We start from the raw sequence: 23,893 nt of genomic DNA, 5'->3' as shown, positions 1-23,893 counted from the left end.
GGCTTGTTTTTTCATGCTACTTTATTTCAAGTGAAATTATATCAAAGTTCAGATCAGATATGGCTATAAACGTACTCTTCTAGAAGCTCAACCTTACATTCAGGAACTAGCTAGCAGTAGAAACTTCAAGAATCTAAGGTAGTTGCTTTCTTGAGGGCAAGAAAGTGATACATTAAAAAAAAAAACCTGCTGCTGAACCCCAAAATCAGGTCTTATGTATATGTTAGCTCTAGGATTTAATTTTTCACAAGCCAGGGACCTTCAGTTTGTTTAACAATCCCTGGCTTGTTAAGCCAAAGCCTGAAGCTAAAATTGGTTGCTGGTAAAAGGAGCTAACAAGCATGCAAGAAGCAGCATGTGCAACTAAGCTTGTTTGATTGGGAAGAATTTTGTCTTACTATTATGTGCAAACTAGACTACAATGTGGCCTTTTGTACTTTATTTAAATAGCAATATCTCAACATTTTTTGTAGAGTACCATAGATTCAGTTTTAATTATAAGTTAGATTTTCTATACTCGTTAATTCAAATTTGTGTTTAAAGTATATTATTTTTAAAAGAAAGATGTAATATATTTAAGAATCTGATTTCCAAATGTTAGTAGAATAACAAAATTAATTTTAATTTATATGAATTTAGGACAAACTACACAAGAAAACAGTTAAATGTAGTGAGAACACACCTTGAATCTGAACCAGAGTTCTTCGGTCACTGCTTTATTCTCCAGTGAACGGCTTGCACAAGTGTTGCGCCCTGCGCTTACAGGATATTTCAACACTTTTGTTCATTTGAATAAAGGGGTCTATGTGTGAGAGTTTTTGCATCAGATTTTATAAAAAAATACTTTCTGTGTTTTAATTTAATATACTGATATTCCATGTAAAATAATCCACAGTTTTTAATCAAAATTACTAGGAAGTTTACGACTATAATAGCTTTCCTTTCCTGTATTATTAATGCTAAATACCAGAATATCTTTTTATTAAAAATGTTCAACTGAATTGCACAGACTCTTATTCAAAATATGTTTCTAACTACTTAATTAGGATGACTGTAATTCTTTATTATTGTAGTTGCTAGTTTGTCTATATTTCAGAAAATAATAAGATTAATTAGTACTTTAGAGGTCATATTTGCACTACCTATGCCATCTTCCTTCACTGCAAGTGAATGCGTGGTTGTGGAAGTCAGAAGATCCTTTCCCAGTTCCTCTCTATGTTGTTAGCCCTGATTACATTAATGATTCCATTTCACTATCATGCTATCAATTAGTGAGATGTACATGATCCTAGCCCTCCAATGGATTTGTCAGCCTTTTCTCTAAGCCACCCTCCTACAGGGTGAGGAGTTTGAACTCTTTCAGTCCTGATTTTGATTAAAACAGTTTGCTGGGTCATCTGAATTCAATGAACTTGATTTAATTTTCACTAACAGTACTTTCAGATGAAGACTCTGTGCCAGTTCTAAAGAAGCTTATGTTATAATTTGTTACGTTCAAGAATAGGAACTTCTAGCTCAGCTTCAGGGTATTTGAAACTACAATAAAAACAGAGGAAGTCTTTGAAATGCTGCAACTTTGTGGAGCTAGTGGGCAGTCTAGCTCCTCTTGGATGGTGTGAGTTTGGGTGTGCAGTGATTTTTGTTCCTTCTTAGTGTTTGAGGATCAATAGTTTTAAAGAGGATTGCAGATTATCTACAAATTGGTTTGGAGATAGTAGAAAGTGCAATAATGGTGGTTTGGAATCACCCTATGATTTGTTTCAGACTAACCAACCTGAAGCATGGGTACTGGTTTGTTTAAACAAATCATAGTTTAAATAAGTTCAGTTCTAGTAAATGTTATTGTCATTGGCATGTAAAGAGGAAATGGTATATGTTTGCAGAGCTCATGGATATATAACATTTTACACATTAGGCATACTTTGGCATAATATTTTGCCAGTTTTCCCTTTTTTTCTGGGCACTGATATCCTAATCAGAACTTGTATATATTCCTCAGTTCTGGAGTCTTAGCATGTTTTCCAGTCATAGGTCTGTATAATATAAGTGATCCAGTAGGGCATGAAGTTTAGGTTGAATTTCCTCTGCACCATGTGGGGGCAAAATATGCCATTCTTCTACTTAACCATATTTTATAGAAAGGCCTGTTCCTACTTTTCAATGCTATAAGCATAATCTTAACAATCTTAGCTATAATTAACATAACAATCTGGAGAAATAAATTCCTCTTTAATTTCTCAGAAATAAAGACATTTTGTTGGGGGAGGGGTTGAGATTTTACCTGGTTGACAAAGGGTTTGCTGTCAATCATGTAGCGCTACTCAGGTGATACTGCTGTGTATTTACCAGACACAAAAAGTAGGAACATTAATACAAGTTTGTAATACTCCTCACTTAGATCTAACTTTCTAAATTAGCTAAGTTTCTATACAATTATGCTGCCAGTGCATGTAGATCAAACCCATAATTATATGCATGTAGCAGAAGCTGAGAGATTTTGAGGTATACCAAACTTGCGGGATTCAAATAAATCTTGCCAGTGTTACTATTCCATTTGAAGGACTAGATGCAGAATGTCTTATGACATTCTGCAGAATAAGCGTGTTGTTACCCAGTCACTTTATATATGTGGGGATGTGTAGGGAAATATGTAGTGAAAATTGAAGTGGATTCTTGAAGGAATCCAATTTAATACGGAATGAAAGAGTTGTGATGTATCTTATGTAGTTTTACTTTCTCCTCTCCTGTATAGCTTCTCCTTTTTTAGCACCAGCCTAGAAATGTCCATTTTCTTGTGTACCCTGACTTGTGTAAGTCAATTTTGATGATACTCAAACTTCTTGTGTCTTAGAGATCAAGGCTTAGGGGCAGCATAATTGAATCAAAAAGCCTGATTGATTGATTGATTGATTGATTGATTGATATCCTACATTTCCCTGCCTATCATTCCTGCCGTGAGGAAGGAAAAAGTCCTGTATTTAAGCCTTGCCCTCTCCAGATAGAACCTGGAATCACACCAGGCTTAAACCCCAGAGAGCTGTTAAATGGTTCAGTACCAAGTCAGAGGGAATCTGGTGGCCCATATGCTTCTGTATGTCAGAACATAAAATATGTCTTTACAGTATTTTTCACTAAGGAAAAAGAGCTTCACTAGTTAATAAAATACCTGAGAGATACATTATTATACATAGTTTAGCTTATTAAAATATACATTCTTAGAGCAAACACAAATTATACATAGAAATGTAAGCTTTTTTTCCCCATTCAGTACTGTAAATGCACTCATGAACTTTTCCTGGGCTTCTGTTATACTTTGCTTGAAAGCCAAATTCTGCATTTGCTTTTATTTTTATTTAAAGTGGTCACAATTAAGTAATTTCATGATAATTGGATGTGCATTGATTAATAACCATTATGAAAGAGGTGCAAGAGGGCTGTGGCATTTTTGTTTTTTTCTTAATATGTATAAATATATACAGTTTGGTTAGGTTAATTGAGATGGTTTTAATATGTTACCAGGAGAAATGATAACTGAATGAAATATTCCATGGGTTCTTGACTTCCAGATGTATAGCTGAAAGCACCCATGAACAGAGAGGAAGGTGTAGCATGTTGGTAAAGTTAGTTTTGAGAAGAAGACTTGGTGAAGACTTGGAGATGAATTTGACAGCTTGGAAATTGAATTCATACAACTTTAGGTTTCTTTGATTCTAAGGGTAGCTTTGAGTTTTCCTTGGACTACCCACTGAGTAATGTTATTTAGAATTAATCAAGACTTAGGTGTTTTGAACTGTGGAATAATTTTTCCAATGGATTCCTCCCCTCCATATTTGTTTTTAAATATAGTATATAATCCTTTCATATACATTATGGATTAAACTAACAAAACCTGTATTTGGTTGTCATTAAAAGAAAACTTTATTGTATGTTGTTAGCTTACATAGAAATTCCACATTTCAAAATTCTGACCATACACTGAGAATAAGGTCCTCCTAGATCACTGATTTTGAAATCAATTACAGATTATATCTTTAATATTTACAATTGGCTTTTAGTTGTAGCATATGGGGAGAATAATGGGACAAGATTATACTGGGAAGCTGATTTGAGAACAGAGATGCCAATAGCTTGCTTCCTTCAGGACAAGCTTGGTGCAGTAGTGGGCAAGCATCCTGTGGATGGTTTTAAAACAGAGTTTAAAATGGCAGATTGCCTTTGGTTAGGTTCCTTAGCAGCTGTTCCTGGTAAGCTGAGTGTGCTAAAGAAAGATTTACCAAGGCTGAATATCAATTTTTGGAAATACGGAAGCCAGCTGTGACCTGAAGCAATTACATGGCAGGTTTTGCATTAATAATGTGGGGTATTCATTTTAGTTGATGTACTAAATAAAAATTAGTCAGTAAAAACCAAACTCATTAGCATTACTTAGGAGCTGAAGTGGAGAGTGTATGTTCAAGAATAGAGTCAAAGAATAGCAAGTCCTATGTTTATTTTAAAGTTATGGGTTGACAGGGTTTAGAGAATACAAATACAATACAATACATTCTAGTAAACTCATGTTTTAAGGGGAATCATCTTAACATACAGGATTACTGCAAAAAAGAAAGAAACTCCGTAGAAACCAAGGTTTTTATTATCCCATTGCTCGCTTTACACAGACAGATGTCTGTTGAGATATCTTGCCAATGCATATATAGGTACCTATCTACAATATGCACCGACATCAAACTTCAGTGTATTATAATTTAATAAGAGAAGGCACAATATGTCACAGTACAACTAAACTGTCTTTATTTTTCCACATTCTTACAAGATGATTTGAGCTATAGTATTTACCAGGAAAAGCAGGTGGTGGGTATAATAGTGTTCATTTGCAGCTGCTTAAATTATTAACACTTTTTTAACCTGATGCTTTTACAGTCACGCACACTTCAACTGGTCTGTCTTAGCACAATGACAGCCAACCCTTTCACTTCTGTACTTTTTCCATTAGCCACTACCCATGTTTGAAAGTCATTTGAAACAAGCACTTTGGGGGTGCCCCAGGCTGCAACAAAGGTAAGAATGCTTTGGGTACTGTTGGATGTGACAAATACTGAAAGTTGCTGAAAAGGCAGGCCAGTGCAAAATAATTCAAAAGCACCTTGTTATTTCCTCAGGAGGCATATCTTTTCCTCTGTGCTGCTACAGGTGAGGAATTGCTTAAACATTTTTTTTTTCAGTACCTTTGTGTTGCCTATGGCGATTGAAAACCATTAATATTTTTTTCAGTGTTACACAGATAATTTTAATTGGAAAAAAGTTTATTGGGAATACTTAGACTTCACCACTCATACACAAGTGCTATGGTGGCTTACTGTAATGTTTCATGTACATTAGAAACACTGCCTCAAATAATTTATTACACTGCTCACTCTGTACATGTATACACTTATATTGAGGATCTTTGTTGTAGCAGCACAGTATTTCTTTTCTCAGTTTGAAACAGATTTAGGGCTATTTCAAAATAGCTATGCTTATGTAAAATTATGAGACTATGGTCTTCAGGAGAAGGTATACCCTCAGTGATTGGCATTCAACTCTGTCTTTACTCTTTATTGGATACTATATGATGATTGGTATTTTTTCTTTTTTTGTATTTGGTATGGGTTTCTTTTTAATTTTGTTGAGCCTCTTTTATAGCTCAATGCTAGTTTCCGTGTTTTCCACCTCAGAATGATGAGAAACCATGTTTACAATAATTATCAGAATGTGTTCTGGGTGCTACATAACAAAATAAAGATTTGGAGGCTGTGAGTTGCCCACTCCTATTTTATCATGTGAGGTATCTTCACACTGAGGATAAAGAATATAAATACCTTAGGTTTTGGGCAATGCCCTTTCAAGCAGAACCATCTGACCCATAACTCATTCATCACAAAAGTAGATGTTCTGATATGCACTGAAATCTTTAAATGGCTTAGGAAAACTTCCATATTCTTCAGCAGGTCAGATTATCTCAAGGTCTGCCTTGTTTAGGATGAAGCTGTTCCTTATTTCATCATTAAAGCCTTCCACCACTCAGTAGTCGCATCCTGTTTATAAGCAGTCTTCCCTAAGGGATTAAATAAGCTTTTTCATGGTTTGCCAATTGGTAAACAGTATATGTCTAAGTATTAACAGCAGGAGATTAGACCCTGTGAATAAGTTTTTTTTTTTTTTTTGCCTTACTATGTACTGTATTAGCAGATGTTCAGAGACAAAGATGGGTTTCCTATATATATGGCCTCATCTTTTGTAGGAAATGTGTCCTCATCTTTTGTATGAGAAGCTTCTTTAAGAACTTTTTTCTGTAACTTTTGAACCATTAAACCTATTTTGGATCAAATGTTTGTCACACTAGTCTACTGATAAGAGTATTTTTATTTGGTTTACTTTTTCTGTAATTATTAAAATGAGCTGATTATGGTTCCTAATGTATGTGCTTTGTCCTGATGTGCATTTTTCTAGTTTTATAAGTGATTTAAACTTTTGTACCACTCTGGGATTCTATTGACTGAAAGGGAGTATAGAAATGTTTTAAATATGTTTATTCTGAAATAAAAATCTTAGTTTGATTGTCATAGTGTCTATGATGAAGCATTCAAAGTGAATATCCATTAAGCATTAACTGACTAAAGTTTTAAAATTTAACTGTCTCTTAAATGGTCAGTTCTTAATTAAAGGAAATATAAGGTTAAACCTCTCTTCCTTGATTTGTATTTCCTTTCTTTCTGCTAATAAGTGAGTAGCCCATTCCCTTGTTACTATCAGAAAGCCAGAAAGAGAGAAGTGGGTTCTCTGATAATCCATCATGCCTTTTTAAAGATTCATCCAAAATCTACCAGGTTGCCAGTATTTTTCTTATCTTGCACTAAAATGTAGGGATCCAGGTGAAATAAAAGATGCTCTATTCTAAGTGCAGAACAAACAGACCCATTTGGAATGTTCCATCAGATAATTATATTTTGAATGTTAGTGCCATGGGGAGCAATGGGAACTCAAAACAACCCCTGCTCCCTTGGACAATCAACCATTTTAGAGGTTTCTTCCTAGTCTGCAATAAAGATTCTTACCTAGACCTGCCATGTCATGTGTTGAAGAGCCTTAACATGCATATCAGCCTATGAAACTATAAGTCGAATATCTGGGAAATTCTGCTGAGGACTTGACAGCCTGACAGTTTGTTAAGTATACATACACACAGGAGAATGAGTTAACAGCTTTGTCTCATGATGATAGTTAAAACTTAATTATGCATTGTGCAACTTTTTCTAAAATACATTTTGAATTGTGTTACCCAACAGGTGTCAACAAAAGCACAGAATAAGGCAGAAAATGTATTTCCATTACTTAATCTGGCTTTGGATTCCTCTTTCACATAGTGATTCTAAAATCTACCATGCCTGCAAGAAAATCTGTTTTTGCAAAGAAGGGACGATGTTTGTGAACTGTTCAGGAGTCCATGTTCGGGTGTCCAATCTAATGTTCCCCCCTGATACAGAACACTTGGATCTGTCACACAACAACTTGTATTCTATTCCTTGGAAAGGTCTAAGTTCCCTGTGGAAGTTGCAGGTTCTCCTTATGAGCAGCAACTCCATCAACAAAGTTGGGGAAAGAACATTCATCTCATTGGACCAACTCCATAAGCTTGATATTGGTAGAAATGAGATCTTATTCCTTGGCAACAGTTTTTCAGTGGGACTTAGTTCTCTCCATGAACTCATTTTGGCCTACAATAAGCTGCAGGAGCTACAGTATAAAAGTTTTCAGCACTTTGAAAACCTTCAGAAGCTGAATTTGCAAAATAACAACATCTCCTCCATAGAAATGGGGACTTTCCGCAGTCTCACTCGCTTGAGGCAACTTTACCTTCAGAACAATTGCCTTCATGCCCTACATAATAGATTCTTTTCTATGATGCAACACTTAGAGATCCTGAACTTGGAGGGTAATATGATAAAAACTATTGCTCCTGCAGCCTTTACTCCATTAAGCCGCCTTACAATACTTAACTTGATCCACAATAAAATTGAGCATATTAAATTCAAAACGTTATTATCTTTGCAAACCCCTGGAACTCACATCTTACTCTCAGACAACCCCTGGTTCTGTGACTGTGATCTTCAGAGAGTTTTTGCAAAACTGCACAGTGTCAGGAGGCTGGTCTTGGATGACTACTATAACATGACATGCGTGGAGCCTCATCTCTTGAGAAACCGTCCTCTATCATCTGTGGATACAGAGCTTTGTATTGCTGAGACAGTGACCGTTCTTGTCATAACCTTCACTGTCTTTGTAACTGTGGTAGCTGCCATTGGAATGGCTGAAAGGAACAGAAAGAAAAGGACAGGAAAACACTGGAGTGAGGACAGTGAGGCCTCTTACAATGCTCATAACTGATTAAACTTTTGGTGCTGGAAGGCTACATGCTTGAAAATGTTACTTCATTTAATTAACATAGTATATATTAGAACCATCTTCAGACATGCAATTCTGAATGTGTGAAGAAGATACATGTGGCTGGCTCCTTCTTAATTACATCCTGTTCATCAGGGATGCACTGAGCCAAAACAGCATTAGCTGAGGCTGAAAGATGCTTTCAGCATATTTTGAACTTTCAGCATGGACTGAGGAGTCTGGACTAATAGAGTTCTCATCCATATGGAAATCTTCATGCAGCAAAGTTCGCCTCTTCAGACTTAAGCCAGCCCCACACTGGCAGCCCCAGGGAGGACTACTGCTGCTAATGCTGTGACTAATAGAGCTACAAAGAAGATGGAACTAGACACAAGCATTTCTTCAGGAACTTACATCTATCATTATGTGGTCAAATTGAACATTAAACAACAGAATCCATCTTTATAAGTACATGAGACAGAAATGTAACCATTGCAGCAGTGTTAAGCCAGCTTTAGTCCATTCCAAATGGGGGGGGGGGAGTGTGCTTCTATTTTCCACAGTGGTCTCAGGATGAGGCATTCAAAGAGGCTGCCAATTTAACTAGTAACATTGAAAGAACTTTTCAATCTTTTACTTAAAGAACCTTTCAGATTTATATCCATATGCATGAGCCATTCAATACTCTCAGGTGATAAATGACATATATACCAAAAGATTTATCTTCTATTTCAAAATACAGCACTGAGAAAATACATTTGTAGGTCAAGGAACTAGTATTTCATAGACTACCCAATTCCAAGCCCTTTGGGTGGTGCTGGCTGATGGGGGATGGATGGTAGGCAGGGGCAGGATAGATTTACTACAGAAACTGAGTTTTGTTCCTTCAGCATATTATTATATGTATTATTAGGAGGATTGCAACAAATGGCAACTTGCAGAAAAAGACAAGCTGCCAAAAGGAAACTGGGGAGGCTCTATTAACCTGGTTAATATTTGGATAGGAAAGTGCATAGCTACCAGATCTGGTTTGTAAGAATCAGAAAAAGGAAACGACAGTACAGAAGACTCCTGTGTTCTAGGAGTCATCCTGATATTTGAAGTCCAGATGTGATAGTCCTAAGCCAGAGGTTCTTAAACTGTGGGTCATGATTCCAGGAGGTGGGACACTTTAAAAAATTGCTTATCATGTTTGCTCAAAGTGATAGCACTATCAAAACTTGGTCCTGCTTTATTTAGGCTGCCTTGCACTTAGGCTCAGCCTTGCACAAGCAACACAGGGAGTGAAGTTCAGGAGTTCTCAGAAGTGCGGGAGGGCCAGTGGTCAAAGCTAGCTGGTAAATTCTGATTGTGGCTTATAGTATCTATGTATCATTCTTTCAAAAATGTAATTGCAGTCAATGACCAGCAAGGTAGTGTGTATGTAGTTTCTACAGTATATGTAGAAGTGAAGTTCAGTATTTTTGTTCATTACTTTAAACTTCTAGCCTTTCAAAATGAAAAAAAGTTGGGTGATAAAGGAAAAGCTAACAGCTTAAGTCTGGACACCATGACAGTTAAGTCTCTTTTAGTAAATGATGTATTTATTTCTTGCAGAATTCTAACATAAGCAAAATACTTTTATTCATGTAGGAGACAAATTCAGTTATCATTTTAGAAAGTTACAGAATTGTACATTTTGATAAGTCCTACCCTAAACTATGTGGTAGACTGGGACGTCAGAACAAAAATCCTGGAAGGGGACAAGAGCAAACCATTTCTCACCAAAGGGAAATTACCGAGTTGAGCTCCGGTCCAAAACGCAATGGAATATTGGAAAGAAATTGTGTAAAGGGTCTGGCCCAAATAACAGAGACAAGAGTTTGTCTTGCTAAAAAATTCCTCGAGTGCGCCCTAATGGGAGAGGCTCTGAATACTGGCGACTGTTCCATTCACGATCCACCCCAGAGCATGCCCAACCCTCCTCCGTATTGCAGACACACGTTACTTTGCTATAGAGGAAAACACGTGCCGCCGCTAGCACAGGGACAGGAAAGAATTCGGCTCAGCTAGAAGGACCGGCAAAAGCAGCCAGAGCAAGCGCCTTTGTGAACATGCATGTAATTCCACCTCTTTCGTTCATAAACCAGAGCAGGAACCGAGTTGCTAAGCCGGTGTTTCTCAGCCGAGGGTAAACCGAAGGAGTCTAGGCAGGACGGGGCTTCCTTCCCCCGACTGGCTCGGTCCTGCTCGGAAAGGAAAGCCGAGCCGCGAGCCCTTCGGGTCTTTCCCCGGGTCCCGGGCGGGGGGAAGGTGCGCTTTATCCCCGCCTCCGCGCACGCGGCCGCCTGGGCGGGCAGAGGCTTCCCCCACGGTACCTGGAGCAGCCGCGGCTTTCCGCAGGAGCGGCGACTCAGCAGGCGGGAGGAACCATGGCGTCGCTTCCTGCGGGAGTCGCGGCGAAAGACCCATAGATAGCCCCCGGTGACCAGGGGCTGAAGCAAAGCAGGGACCCGGACCTGCGCACGAGGCCTTGGGCTTGAGAGTAGCACTTGGAGATGGGGGAGTGACGATCTGTTCAGGGAGAGGTTAACTCTGACCAAATACTTCATTATTAACCCACTCGTTCCGTATGAGAAGAGAGATTTTTTGCCTGGATTTTGGCCCAAGGCTATGGTTTTACGCGAGCCCAACTAATCAAGACATCGCTAGATGGCAGCGAGACACAGGAAAAACTCCCTTTTTACAGCACTGCCATTTACCGATCGACAGGATTTTTGCAGTCCAGGATATAGTATTCCTACAGTACTTCCATTGCTCTCGCAGAGCAGGAGCCCATTTTTAATCTAAAGCAAGGAGATTTAACCGCCGGAGCAAAGGGACCGAAGCGAAACCAAATCTGCTCTGGGATAGCAACGCACCGCCTCCTTTCTTCAGAACAAACACGAAAGCCCGCTCGGGGGCCCCTCCCAAGCCCCACCCGCCACCCCGGGCCTTGCAAATCAGAAGCGGCGGGGGCGCCGCGTCTCGCGCGCGACTCGGGGAGAGAGCGCCGCCCCGCTTCTCCTGCCCGCCGGGTTACTGCTCGTGCCGCAGCCGGAGCCGCGTTCGGATGAGGCGCGGCCCCTGCATGAGGCCGCAGGGAGGCTGGAGGACGGCCTCGTCCTCTCCCCAGTTCGAGCCCCCCGGGAACCGAAGCAAATTCCTCTGCGACCGAGCTGATTTGGTGAGGGGAGTTGGGTTGGCCTCGGCTCCCTCAGCGTATCCTTACTGGTCGTCGCCCCCCTCCCCCCGGTTAGGATACTCTTTAGAAGTCTTCATTGGCGGCTATGGCTACAGAAGCTGATTCTCACGTAGAGGTCCTTCTGTGAGCCTCACAAATGGATAATTAGTTTTGAACCGTTCGTTGAGAGGTTCAGAGATTGCAAAATTCAGGGGTTGGCGGTACGGCTGTCCCTAATGGCAACATATGGCACTGAACCTCAACATAGGTCCTGTTGCTGGGACGAGAAACTGCAAAACAGGTCAAATGTGAATGCTGACTTCATACTGACCATGGTTTAGCTTCTTTCTAGTCGTGTGGTCTGAGCAGTACCTTGGAATGGAACTGCTTTGAGGAAAATTAAAGCATCTCTCAGTGGCTGGTATCAGAACTGTTGTTTCTCTTGCTTCTTGTTAGCAGCTAGGAAGAGGCCATCTGCTCTCCACTACCTTACTGATAAGTGACCAGCTGGCTGGCATGGAAAACTGGAATAAGTACCTGCACCTCCAAAGCAGCCTTTAGATATTGGTATGTTCCTAACACTTCCTTGCTGAATATTGTTATAGGCTATTGACATGTCATAAGACTTGTTGGATCTTAAACTGCCTGCACAGAGACCAGTGGTTGCTGAAAAGGTAAGACAGATTCTGTGGCTTAGGTATTGTAACATTTTATTGATCAGGAAATGAATGCTTTCAGTCATGAATGCTAGTAGCGTACAAATGCACGTGGCTCCACAAGAATCGGTGTAGACAAAATGCATTTTTTTCTGTAGTGGAAGATTATTCCTTAGATGGTTGCATGTCCTACTCACCATTATACAGTGTGTACGGTGTCTGATGCATACGTGATTGCCTGTGTCAGAGAGACCCCTCTCTTGACCAAAAGTTCAGTGCCAAATCAGTTGGAAGCCAGGTTTCTTGCAGCAAGATCTTATTGAACTAGTTATGAAACTTAAGTTACCACCTCTACGTTTTGACAGCCAACCAGCCGCATTCCAACTAATTAGGGTAGCCTTGTTCTGGTGGGCCTCATGTCAGTCGTCTATATGGTTCTGAGGAGAACCCTGCATGTAGGAGATACAAGAGGAGGATTCTGGCTCTCCTCTCTGGTATAGGCTACTTTGTTTGAGATACACTAGCCTGCTTCCATCTTTGTAATGCAGATCTTGAGACTGAAGTTTCCCTCTCTTGAAAGTTCTAAATTTCAAGATTTAATAAAGGCAGAAAGATCCACTTTAAAAAGAAAAATAGAGAAAATTTGAGGGGGCTGTGAACATTGTGACGTCTGTTTCCATTAATATCCTGGTCTCCACAGAAGACATTTTTGAAAGTAACTGTGCCAGGTGACTCATGGAGTTATGTTTTGCTGAGGAGAAGATCCCAAGGAGTAAAGTCTGCTGATAGTGATGTAGCTATCTTCTCATTGCTTGGCCTGAATCCTACAAGTAATGTTTGGTATTGCTGTTCAATCCAAGTGAGCTTCAAAAGTTAGAGCAGGGAAGATACAGGGAAGACAGTTGGAATGGACTTTTCCCATCATTGATGGGAAAGTTCAACGGATGACATGTTTATTCTTAGATGTGTCTAGATACAGTCAAGGAAGATGATGATAGGACTGGAACAAGTGAAAAAGGCAAGAAGACCCATTAATAAAAATAATCCAGGGAACAAAAGTAAGACCTCCCAATTCAGATCAAGAGGAAGAAAAGGCAGGGATCTCTCTCTCTCTCTCCTACAATCTTATCTTCATTTGTCCCATTAGGCCACATTGTTTCCACAGAGTTACGAAGTTGCCATACACAGTTATCCCAAAATTTGCCAGCCCTTCTGAGATATCTCATACTTGTATAACTTCAGCAGTAGTACCTCAAGAGATAGGTTTGTTTTCCTCCCTTCTTTAGTGAATGTTATTCCTCAGAAACAGAAGGGGCAGTGAGCTGAATGGTTAGAGATGAGGGGTTCTGCAGGTAATCCTCTCCTAAGGCATAAGGTGTTTAAAATACTAGCTGACTTAAGCTTTTGTTTCTGCACTGTTTGAATCAGAATCCAATTATTACCGTCTAACTGCATTTAAAACAATATGACTCTGCCTGTTAATCACCACAATAAAGTCTTTATTATTAAAATAATATGAGATTGCTCTTGACTTCAGTAGGTGGAATCTTTGGGGAAATGGGAGCAAGTGAAGATATGTGGTGCCTGATGTCATCGCACAAGTGATGTGACATATTAGGCATCATGACATAGTTATGTACATTTGTGTGATAACATTGTGGCGTGTTATCATTTTGACATCATTGTGGCTTGTTATGGACATTGGTGTTCAGGAGGGAGATCTATTGTCCTGGAGATTGGCAAAATGATGACTGAACCAACTGGGTGCCTTTCAGATGTGTTGGACTTCACATTCATTGGGATTCCTGGATGTTGCATAGTTAATCCATCTGGTGTAGATTGAGGAAGGCTGCTCAAAAGCATTACAAATGTAATTTTAAACTAAGGCTGTTTATGCAACCATTAGGGCTGTGCAATGCTTTGGATGCCAAGGAGAAAAAGGGCACTCACATACTGATCAGAAGCTCCTTAAGGTAGCTGACTCCTTTCCCAGGATTGCATAACTGGGAAAAGATGCATTTTTAACTCTAGTGTTATCACCTGGGAGTTATTAACTGAATGAAACAGATTTACAGTAAAAAAGAGCCCCCAAGAATAATTCTTGAGGCAGATCATGATTTGAGGGTCTGAATAAGCTTATAGTTTTTATTATTATTTTAATATATATATATGTGTGTGTGTGTCCTAGACCAGCATAGAACTAATAACATAACAATCACTCTAAAATAGAAATAAAAATTTAAAAAATCATATTGATAGCATAAAATAAGGTAAAGAAAATTATTAACATAAAATTACAAAGTACAGGAATTAAAACCTGAGAAAAACCTATAAAATTACAATCAATTTTGCAATGAATAATCTAAATGCTATAGATAACTAAAATAGATAGCTATAAAAGGATACAGGTAATACTAGGATTTGTAAAACATTACAAAAATGTAAAGCAATGCTAACTTATATTAAGTCTAATATTTGCTGCTAGGGTTTGTTGGGATTAAGACTATGATCCAACCAACTATATCTAAGAAATAGCAAAGTAAAACATAGAATGATATGTGAGTATTTAAAAGGAAAAGAGAAAGAAAAAAGGGGGGAAGAAAAAAAAAGAGAATATATTGAGTTATGGAAGCCTAGGTAAGGCTTAGCATCACCTCTTGAAGGAGTTGTTTATGTTTAATCATAGCTCTGTCATAGAACCGGGCTACATTGTCCAAAATCCCTGCCTCTTGGTCAGCTAACAGGAAACTAAGGTAATCAGCCTCCGGTCTGCCTGAATACAGATAGTCCTCAACTTACAACCATACATTTAGCGACTGTTCAAAGTTTACAAAGGCACTGAAAAAAGTGACTTAGAACTGGTCCTTGCACTTACGACTCTTGCAGTGTCCCTGTGGTCACATGATCAAAATTTGGGCACTTGATAACCAACATGTATTTACAATAATTGCAGCATTCCATGGTCATGTGATTGCCATTTGCAACCTTCCCAGCCAGCTTTCGACAAGCAAAATCAATGAGGAACTGTGTGATTCACTTAATGACTGCATGATTCGCTTAACCATGGTGATTCACTTAACAATTGCTGCAAAAATGTTGTAAAGTTGGGTGCGGTCACATGATGCCTTGCTTAACAACCACACTGCTTAACAACAAATTTTCCAGTCCCTATTGTGGTCGTAAGTTGAGGACTACCTGCATTGTATTATACATGGGGAAGTATACATATCTCAGAGATTTCTGTAGAAAAGGCAACACAGCAACACATGACCCACAGTTTCAATTTTTCCCTCACCACAAGGACAGCCGCAGCTCCTTTGGTATGTTGTAGAACCTTCCCTCCAAAAGGGCAGGGAAGAGGACATTATAGCAAGCAACTATAAAAGCTCTTCTGGCATTTTTGGGGATGATACTTAGAGATCATCTTTTGGGTAATGATATTGTAGAGATAATATTGTGGGAGCAATACTTTTTTGTGGGTTCATTGAATTAGTATATGGTGAAGCCTGGCTAAGATCATTTTGCAGGGCCATATCTCTGGCACGTTGTTTGAAAGATGCTTTGGCCTGATCAAATCCCACTGGAATCAGTACATCGGGAGAATCCACAATGGCTTAGGGTGGCACCAAGTAATTTTCACCAAGAAGTCTGGAATTTGTCTTGAAGAGTCAAAGAAGCCAGACAACCTGGGCTGAAAATTAATTTGTCCTAGTAACTAATATGCTATTTGTTTTAATTGGAACCATTCCAGCTTCAGCCTGAAGGGTTGAGTCTCTAATTATCTTTAGACAAGCTGTATAATGTCTGTATATATTTTTACTGAAACAGAAGATGCTGGATGTTGGGAAATGGCCAGTATTTGCTCTCCGCTCTCAAGAGGAGCTGAAGTTAATTCGTCAGATTTGTGTATTTGGCAGCGCTGGCAATGAAGTTCTTTATGCGACGGAAAATGATGAGGTAACTTTTGAAGATGTAACAGTGAATAGTTGTTTCTCTTGGTGTCATTTTTAACTGCAGGTGTTTCATGATTCCATGCAAATGTGAAGCTTGACATTCTGAGAATCTTTGCATATACATTTGTTTTAAGATTTAGAGGGTATGAGGTTTCTCTGCCTTGCATGGTAAGTGGCTTTTCCCCAGGACTAAAAAAAAACCAGAATAAATGTACAATAGTGTACATCTGTTAAATATGCTACATTTGCATTATGTTCATTATAAATTTTAGCTTTTCTTGATGTACAGTTTTGGATTCCTTTAGGGCAGAATACATAGAAATGACAGAAATGTAACTAAAATATTTACAGTACATATCCTCAAACATGTAAACTCAAAATTCACTATAAATGTGTTTTGGGTGTTTTTAAATATTTTCAATTATATATACTTATGTAATACAAGTATTTTGATACTGACAGTATCATTGTGTAATAGGTTTTTGCATTAGGCACTAACTGCAGTGGCTGTTTGGGAACTGGTGACGTACAGAGCAGCATCGAACCTCGAAGATTAGATATTTTATGTGGCAAAAAATTAGCTTGTCTCAGCTATGGAAGTGGCCCTCATGTTGTTCTGGCTACTACTGGTATGTTACGTGGTTCTACCTATGGTTATTCTTATTAGTCTATTCCTTGGCAAGGCTATTCTTTTTTCTTTTAAATATAAGAATATTGTCAAGAAAGGAAAGCTAAGAAATTCTGGGGAGATGCTTGAATTACTTACTTTTATGTAACTGGTGCAGTAGATGGAATTGGGTTTTTTTACAGTTGGGTAATTGTTTTGGAGCTTAGTTGTTAGAATACTACATGGAAGTGATGTAATAACATTTAGCAATTTGCTTTTGAATGTCACATGGCTAAGGAGTATTCAGATTTTGCAATAAAACAGAACTTGGATATAGAGGCACTTAACTGCTTAATCTTGTCCAGGAGGCTACATGTAGACAGGTAAGCTTTCTGACTTTCAGGTTATATACATTCTATAGTTATCCATATTCTTCATTAAATGTTATAAAGCATACTGAGAAAATGGATGTGTTTCCACCTCAAAACACCTTAACAAGAAAGCAATTCATGCAAGACCATACAATCTGGATAACTTCCACAGAGTTTCAAATATTATTTCTGTGTGTATTGGATAGAGTTTTGGCATATGGGAAAGGCGGTTCATTTTTCTGCCTTCAGTTAAATGGGTCATTTTTAAGGACCCTCTGTTGTAGTAAAAGTATCCCTTCCTGTTTAATCATTTAATGTAGGAGAATTTTCCAAGGGGTATTGAACTAGAGATCAGGATACATTACATTGAACCACATATTGGTTTATTGACAGCACTGGAGGCCAAGACAGGCCTAAAGAAGAAAGGGTTACAGTCCCTCTTTATAGATTTATGCAAATTAGATTATACACGTGATTGGATACAGCAGCAAGGTATTTGATTGGATATAAACAACAAGTAATTGATTGGATATAATACATCCGGTGCCTAGTGATATCAGTGAGGCAATTAGGATGTAATTGTGAGGTAATAGCTGTCTGTAATAATATATCATATATATAATATATAATAGACTACAAAGACTTTAGGGGTTTGAAAGAACAAAGAAGCAGTATTCCATGAACATAATTTCTTTCTAGGGAGTTGCTTTCTTTTGCTTTCCCAGAGCTCTCCTTACCTTCCAGTATCTTCTCCTAGCTTATCAGCATCCCTTGACCTTGTAATGTCTTATGGCTGAGCTGACAATTAGTTTCCCTGGAAAAATATATTTGTGAAGGGGGTAGTTGCCTAATTTACCATCTTATTGCTGAACTTGTGCTTTGTTTTCTCTGAGGAAATATATTTGGGTTAGGGTCTTTCAACCTGACCCATCAAATTCTCCTTTGGTTGTTTCTGGGCAACATATGTAATGGATTTTTATCCAGACATCCTTGGACCATTCTAGAACTGAGCTGCATTTGGAGGGCTCTGAAAGGTTCCCTCTCAAGATTTTCCAGTATCAAGGAACTTTCTGCCTCTGCTTGTGTGAGATCATTGTAGTTGCTTAGCTGTGCTTCATTATCTTGCTGCTGTTCAATTTTAACACTGTAATACTAAAAAAAAAATTAAAAATTAAAATGGAACTTCTGTTGAGTTACTTATATTGTTAGGCATACTTTACTGTTGATGGCTTTGAAGGATCCATTTAGGAACTATCAAATATAGTAATAAGCTTCTATCTTGAGATGGATATTCTTTGTACCTTTTATTTAGGTGATGGCCTAAATAAATAGTGGATCTTGTCATCTTTTTTTGTTCACAAAGTAACATGTTATATCTCAGGGCTCTACTGTGGAAGCAAACTCTATGGGATGGGATGGTACTACAGCAGTTTCTGAAATATCTAATCCCATGGAGAAGAGGCCATTGAAAATTGGTAAACCTTTGGCATCAATTATATCATTAGAAAAATGTATTTTATTTCTGTTCCTTCTTTGATACTATCAATCCTGGCACCAGTTATAAAGCACTTATCTCAAAATCATTCTCCAATATTATGTCCCACCTTATCAGCCCCAGAGGAAAGAGGCAAAGATGCAGAAAGGCTACAAAGATGGCTCCTCCTCCTTAGAAGAAAACAGTAGCAAAAAAGACCTCTCTCAAAAGAAATATTAGGTCATTTTGTGCTTTGTCATCTACTAGTTTCCATCTCCTGTGCTACAACAAGTTTGATGACAGGCAGTACCTAAACCTTGAACGCTGGTTGGAGATATTACTGTCAGCTCAGCATCTGAAGGGAAGACATTTGTTTTGTCTGAATTTCACTCTAGATATTCTTCCTTCTTGGCAAGATCAATATATTCAGGGTATCTTGATATCATTCTTAGTTTTCTCCAGCCTTGGTTCATTTATTATATTCACTCCATCCCATTGCAATGTGAACCTGTGCTGTGCTGACAGAAATAAAACACTGTGTTGTTCACTGTGTTATAGTGGCAGCCTTAATTATGTTTGATACCAATGTTGCATCTCATTTACATTTGTCAGGCTTCATAAGGACATAGTCTCAGAGTCATACCTTGATACTATGCTAGGATCATCATAGCCAGTATGAGCTGAGTTTGTGTCACAGAAGCCCAGTTTTCATTAGAACAAGACATCTTTTATTCTAATGTAGAAGTCCCCCCACCAGAGGCTATAAAGCAAATATTTAAAAAGGCAGGAGTGTTAGACCTGGAGACTAGATGATTAACCTGGTTAATGACAGTCCAGCTTTCTAGGCTGTACAGTCAGATGAGTCAGTCCTGGTTTCAATATTGTTGCTACCAGTACACGTAGGACTCATAGCACACTGTCATTTTTGTTTGCATTCTTCCTTCCATTCCAAAGTTCACAGGGATTGGTTTACACTGATTTGAGGGATGACTGTTTCCATAAGACCATCTGACCAGACCATCACAAAAATTTTCATTTTGCAATTAAGAAGTTTTGGTTTGAGTTCACAGTGCTTGCCCTCCATCTCCTTGGGTGTTTAAATGTAATGGTTATGGCAGTTTTCCTTACTATGTTGATTGTTTACTGACAGCCCCTTGATTGAAGAAGCAACCAATATCACAGCTATCTTGGCTCTTATAAATCACCTGGGCCTTTATGTGAACTATGAGAAGTCACTACTGATCACCTTGCACTACATACTTGTCCAAAGTCTCAAATTAGATCCTTGTTAGATTCAAGTGTTCTTATTGGCTGATAAAGTTGTCATGCCCATTGCTCTTACATTGTGATTAATGACAGTGCCATTACCTTGAATCCATTTCCAGAAGCTGATCTTGGGCTACATTGTGGTGATTACAGTTGTCCAATATGCCAGTTTTCAGATATGATCACTGCAGTGTTGGTTTATGAGGTACTTCTCTCTACAAGTTTACCAAGCACAGTTTCAGCTCAGCTATTTACTTTGTTTAATCAAACCCACCATTGGTAGAGCAGCATAAGTCAAGTGCTTCCATTCTCCCTGTAAGCTCCATTTGGACCCTTAACCTGGACAGGTCTTGAACCAGACCATTTAGGGAATGCATTCCTACAGTTTTCATTATTTGGACAAATCTTATATGCCTTCTGCCCATTTCCACAATAATGGAGTTGTTTTGAAAATTTGTCAGTACTGATTGATTATAATCTTAACTTTTTATTTGGTGAGTAACCAGTTATTTAGGATGGTTACCTATATGTGCCTGGGTCACAGAAGTATGTGCATAGGTCATAGTGATCATTCACTTAGCTAAATTTTCCCCACTATTTTCAGCATGAATGATAGCAATGTCACTTTCAGGTTTATTAAGAATTAAGTTTTATAACGTGTCTCAGATGTCAGTCTTCATGTGACACTACTGCCTAGATAGGGTGTACCATCCTAGTTGTTTGGTAACTGCAGCTTGCTAGATATCTATATGAGTGATGCACAGAAACTGCTGAGTTTACATGTAACTGTAGTTCTTCAAGGAATAATCTACGTATTCAAACAATCCTTCTATCTTTCCCACTCAAGCATTATATCTAAATTAGGGTTATGATGGCGGCCTTAAGGAACCGAAGTCAATAAGAGTAAGTCATTGAGATATGTGCCCCAAAGAAGGAATCTTTCAGTCTGTCAAAATGTAGCTCAGCTCTAGAATGTTATGATGATGTCTGTGCAGCTGCTAACGATAAGAAATCAGCCCTTTGAAACCAATGCAGAGGAAAGCTTTGATGGTTTGATCTTTTTAATATGAATGAAATTGTAATAATAAAGAAAAAACAGATGGTCACATAATTTTGCATATCATGCAAAAGAAGTTCCACTTGCAGGCTAACATAGTGTTTGGAGTATTGATAGATTAACAGACACCATTCTCTCCTCACCCTGCCATCTACTCTGTTTATTTGTTTCAGCCTTTACTATATCCATTAATGTTAGCAAAGGGTGGAAAGTTAATTTGTTATTTACTTGTGATCTATGTAACTATCATTTCACAATGAAAAAATGTTCTAATTCATTGGGAAAAAACTTGTAATGTAGCCAGTTTTTATTTCAGCCTTTCAAAGCTGTTTTCTTATGTTATAGAAGGAGAAGTATATGCTTGGGGTCATAATGCTTACGGTCAGCTGGGAAATGGAACAACCAGTCATAGTTACATTCCTTGCTTAATCTCCACCAACTTGGTAAACAAAAAAGTCATTGAAGTTACCTGTGGCTCACATCATTCAATGGTATTGACTGCTGATGGTGCGGTGAGAAGAATTATTGTAATTCTGTGCAAGTTGCTTTTAAATTTTGTATCAAATTTTATTTTTTTATAATAATTTTTATTAAATAAATTTTTTACAACGTTAAAAGTTAAACACAAAAATATAGAAGAAAAGTAAGAAAGAAAGATAAAGGAAAAAGTGTTGAAAACAATAGAAAGTGAAGAAAAAAGAAAGAAAAGAAAAAGAAGCGACTTCCAATCTTCTTTATAGCAGTTATAGACATACTTCAAAATTATATAATGTAGTTCCCTTCTCCCCATATACAGCCCTTTTTAATTGGTAAATCCAGAAATCACCAGTTCATTTTTATCCATTTTCAGCATAAAGTCTATAAGAGTTTTGTATCAAATTTTAAAAGCAGTAAGAATTCGGTGTTAAAACTAGCAACTGCTAATTCCTTATTATGGCATTTCTGTAGTCCTTTAATTATTAAACATTGATTTTTTGACTTTCTGATAAAAGTCATTGTTGCAAGCAATTTTTGTGCTCCCTCCCACCTTTGACTAAAATTTAGATGTTGAAAGTCTCTTGAAAACAGTCTTTCAAAGACTGATGGGCTGACCACATTTAGTAAACAAGGTATGACTCTGTTGGAGCAAATACTTCATTTTTTAGATGAAACCAGGAAGGCAGCATTTTTTAACATACTATGCTGTACTATCTTTCCAAGATACAGGGAGGTTCACTTTACTGTTACTAGTTTCTCTTTGCAGGTGTATTCATGGGGTTATAATAACTCAGGACAAATTGGATCTGGCTCAACAGCCAATCAGCCTATTCCTCGAAGAGTTACTGGCTGCTTACAAGATAAGATAGCAATTAACATTGCTTGTGGTCAGATGTGCTCAATGGCTGTGGTAGAAAATGGTGAGGTAAGATTATTCTTCTGAATTACAAGGCCAGTTGTTTTAATATATGTAGCCTTATGTGCTAAATTGTTCATGGTGCCTGCCTCTTCAATTGTTAGAGTAGTCAGTGGAACCAATTAAGAAGAATTATATGTCATGCCTATATGCTCTCTTCTAAGATAGTAGAATTTTGATATTAGAATTTCTAAAAAAATTCATAAAAATAGTAATGCTATTTTATATGAGGAGTAAATGGGCACCCCAATACTATTAAGAAGTGTCACCATCAGTAAATAACTAGGGTTTTTCCCCCTCTTGTTGCTGGTACTCGTGAATTAAACCAAGAGAAACTTGTTTAGTGTTGCTGTCAAGGGAAGAATCCCAGTGTAGGAGAAGAATGGCTGTATCTTCTTGCATTTCCTTCTGGCTGCTTTTGGCTGTATTCTCTCCCTTGACCTTTTGTTACAGTTCAGACCATGCACTGTACTGAAGCATCCAGCAGCCCCTTCTGCCTATCAAAGGAAGAGCCTTTTTGCTGCTACTCCTCCTTTTTTTCTACCTCTCAATAACTACCTGAGTGTTTGCCTCCCTCCTGTCACACTGAGTGCCTCAGAATAGTTCTCCCTTTTTATGTGAATATATTTCCTTCTGTTTCTGTTTTTGTTGTTTTGGACTTGGCTCTTTCTCTCTTTAGCTATTCCATTTCTTTCACTATTCCCCTCTTCTTTGCTACACTTGCAATCTGATGTGCTGATAGAAGTGTTTTAGATACAGGTAGTCTTCACTTAGCATCCATTCATTCAGCAACCGTTCAAAGTTACAACAGTGCTGAACGAAGGGACTTAAGGCCAGTTCTTGAAGTTCCAGCCATTGCAGCACCCCCTGGTCACGTGAACAAAATTTGTGTGCTTGGCAACCAGCTCACACTTATGACCGGTTACAGCATCCCACAGTCACGTGATCACCATTTGCTACCTTCCCTGCCAGCTTCCAACAAGCAAAGTCAGTGGGGAAGCCAGCAGGGAGAGTCGCAAGTTGCTGGGGTAAGTCTCTCTCCTCTCCCCCGCCAGCCTTTCTGCACTTGCATACATGCACTGTGTCCTCCTCCCCTTCGCTTACACACACACCCTTTATTTTTCTCCTTGTTGAGTAATGCAGGCTAATGGCCTTTAGGCTGTGACATCTGCCTGAACCTTCATGAAACTATTTGGACTTCAGCTAGGAAGTTTCAGCCTTACTGCTGGGGTTTCCAAGAATTTGTATGTAGAGAATGGACCTTGTGTTGCCGAATCTGTATGAAGTAGTTGAATTGGAGAGATGGTTTTGGTTGAGATAGTATTGGTATTTTTTATCTTGATATAATTCAATAGGAATAATAAGGGTTAAGTTCTGAATAATTAACTAAAAATTGTGGACTGGAAATTAAATACATATATTACAGATTTTATTTACCATCTTGAGAACCTCAAAATCTTCAGTCAAGTTTGTGGCTTAAATACTAAAGGTTG

At 38.3% G+C, this 23,893-nt stretch overlaps 3 protein-coding genes across 12 annotated transcripts in view; all 3 read left to right on the top strand.

Moving 5' to 3' along the window:
• Positions 1 to 6,660, top strand: part of PCNT (pericentrin) — a 97,395-nt gene extending 90,735 nt beyond the window's left edge. For 2 of the 4 annotated variants that reach the window (XM_088133306.1, XM_088133305.1), the window contains exon 42: positions 640 to 6,658. In XM_088133306.1, coding sequence (XP_087989432.1) covers positions 640 to 665 — 26 coding nt within the window. In that variant the 3' untranslated portion in view covers positions 666 to 6,658. Of the gene's footprint in view, positions 1 to 639 lie in introns of all 4 variants that reach the window. The other 2 variants (XM_088133309.1, XM_088133314.1) reach the window with 2 other exon arrangements.
• Positions 6,661 to 7,346: 686 nt separating this feature from the next.
• On the top strand, positions 7,347 to 8,862 carry LOC103063270 (uncharacterized). Its single transcript, XM_007430766.3, has one exon. The coding sequence runs from the start codon at positions 7,357 to 7,359 to the stop codon at positions 8,422 to 8,424; it is 1,068 nt and encodes a 355-aa protein (XP_007430828.2). The 5' UTR covers positions 7,347 to 7,356; the 3' UTR covers positions 8,425 to 8,862.
• A 2,483-nt stretch (positions 8,863 to 11,345) lies between these two features.
• Positions 11,346 to 23,893, top strand: part of LOC103062705 (RCC1 and BTB domain-containing protein 2) — a 63,778-nt gene continuing 51,230 nt past the window's right edge. For 3 of the 7 annotated variants that reach the window (XM_088133287.1, XM_088133278.1, XM_088133279.1), the window contains exons 1-6: positions 11,346 to 11,626; positions 12,083 to 12,190; positions 16,108 to 16,236; positions 16,711 to 16,861; positions 21,353 to 21,519; positions 22,251 to 22,409. In XM_088133287.1, coding sequence (XP_087989413.1) covers positions 16,111 to 16,236; positions 16,711 to 16,861; positions 21,353 to 21,519; positions 22,251 to 22,409 — 603 coding nt within the window. In that variant the 5' untranslated portion in view covers positions 11,346 to 11,626; positions 12,083 to 12,190; positions 16,108 to 16,110. Of the gene's footprint in view, positions 11,627 to 11,675; positions 11,695 to 12,079; positions 12,191 to 16,107; positions 16,237 to 16,710; positions 16,862 to 21,352; positions 21,520 to 22,250; positions 22,410 to 23,893 lie in introns of those variants that run through there. The other 4 variants (XM_025168275.2, XM_088133274.1, XM_088133277.1 and 1 more) reach the window with 4 other exon arrangements.

Source organism: Python bivittatus, unplaced genomic scaffold (assembly GCF_059951505.1).
Source record: "Python bivittatus isolate LINGU-HERP-01145 unplaced genomic scaffold, Pbiv_v1 ctg000020_np1212, whole genome shotgun sequence".
Classification (NCBI taxonomy): domain Eukaryota; kingdom Metazoa; phylum Chordata; class Lepidosauria; order Squamata; family Pythonidae; genus Python; species Python bivittatus.
Note: the sequence above shows the minus strand (reverse complement) of the source record. Positions and strands in the feature narration are given on the sequence as shown.

What these genes read in the sequence shown, in the direction of transcription:
- LOC103063270 (XM_007430766.3), top strand. Translation starts at nt 7,357, where the DNA reads ATGTATTTCCATTACTTAATCTGGCTTTGGATTCCTCTTTCACATAGT.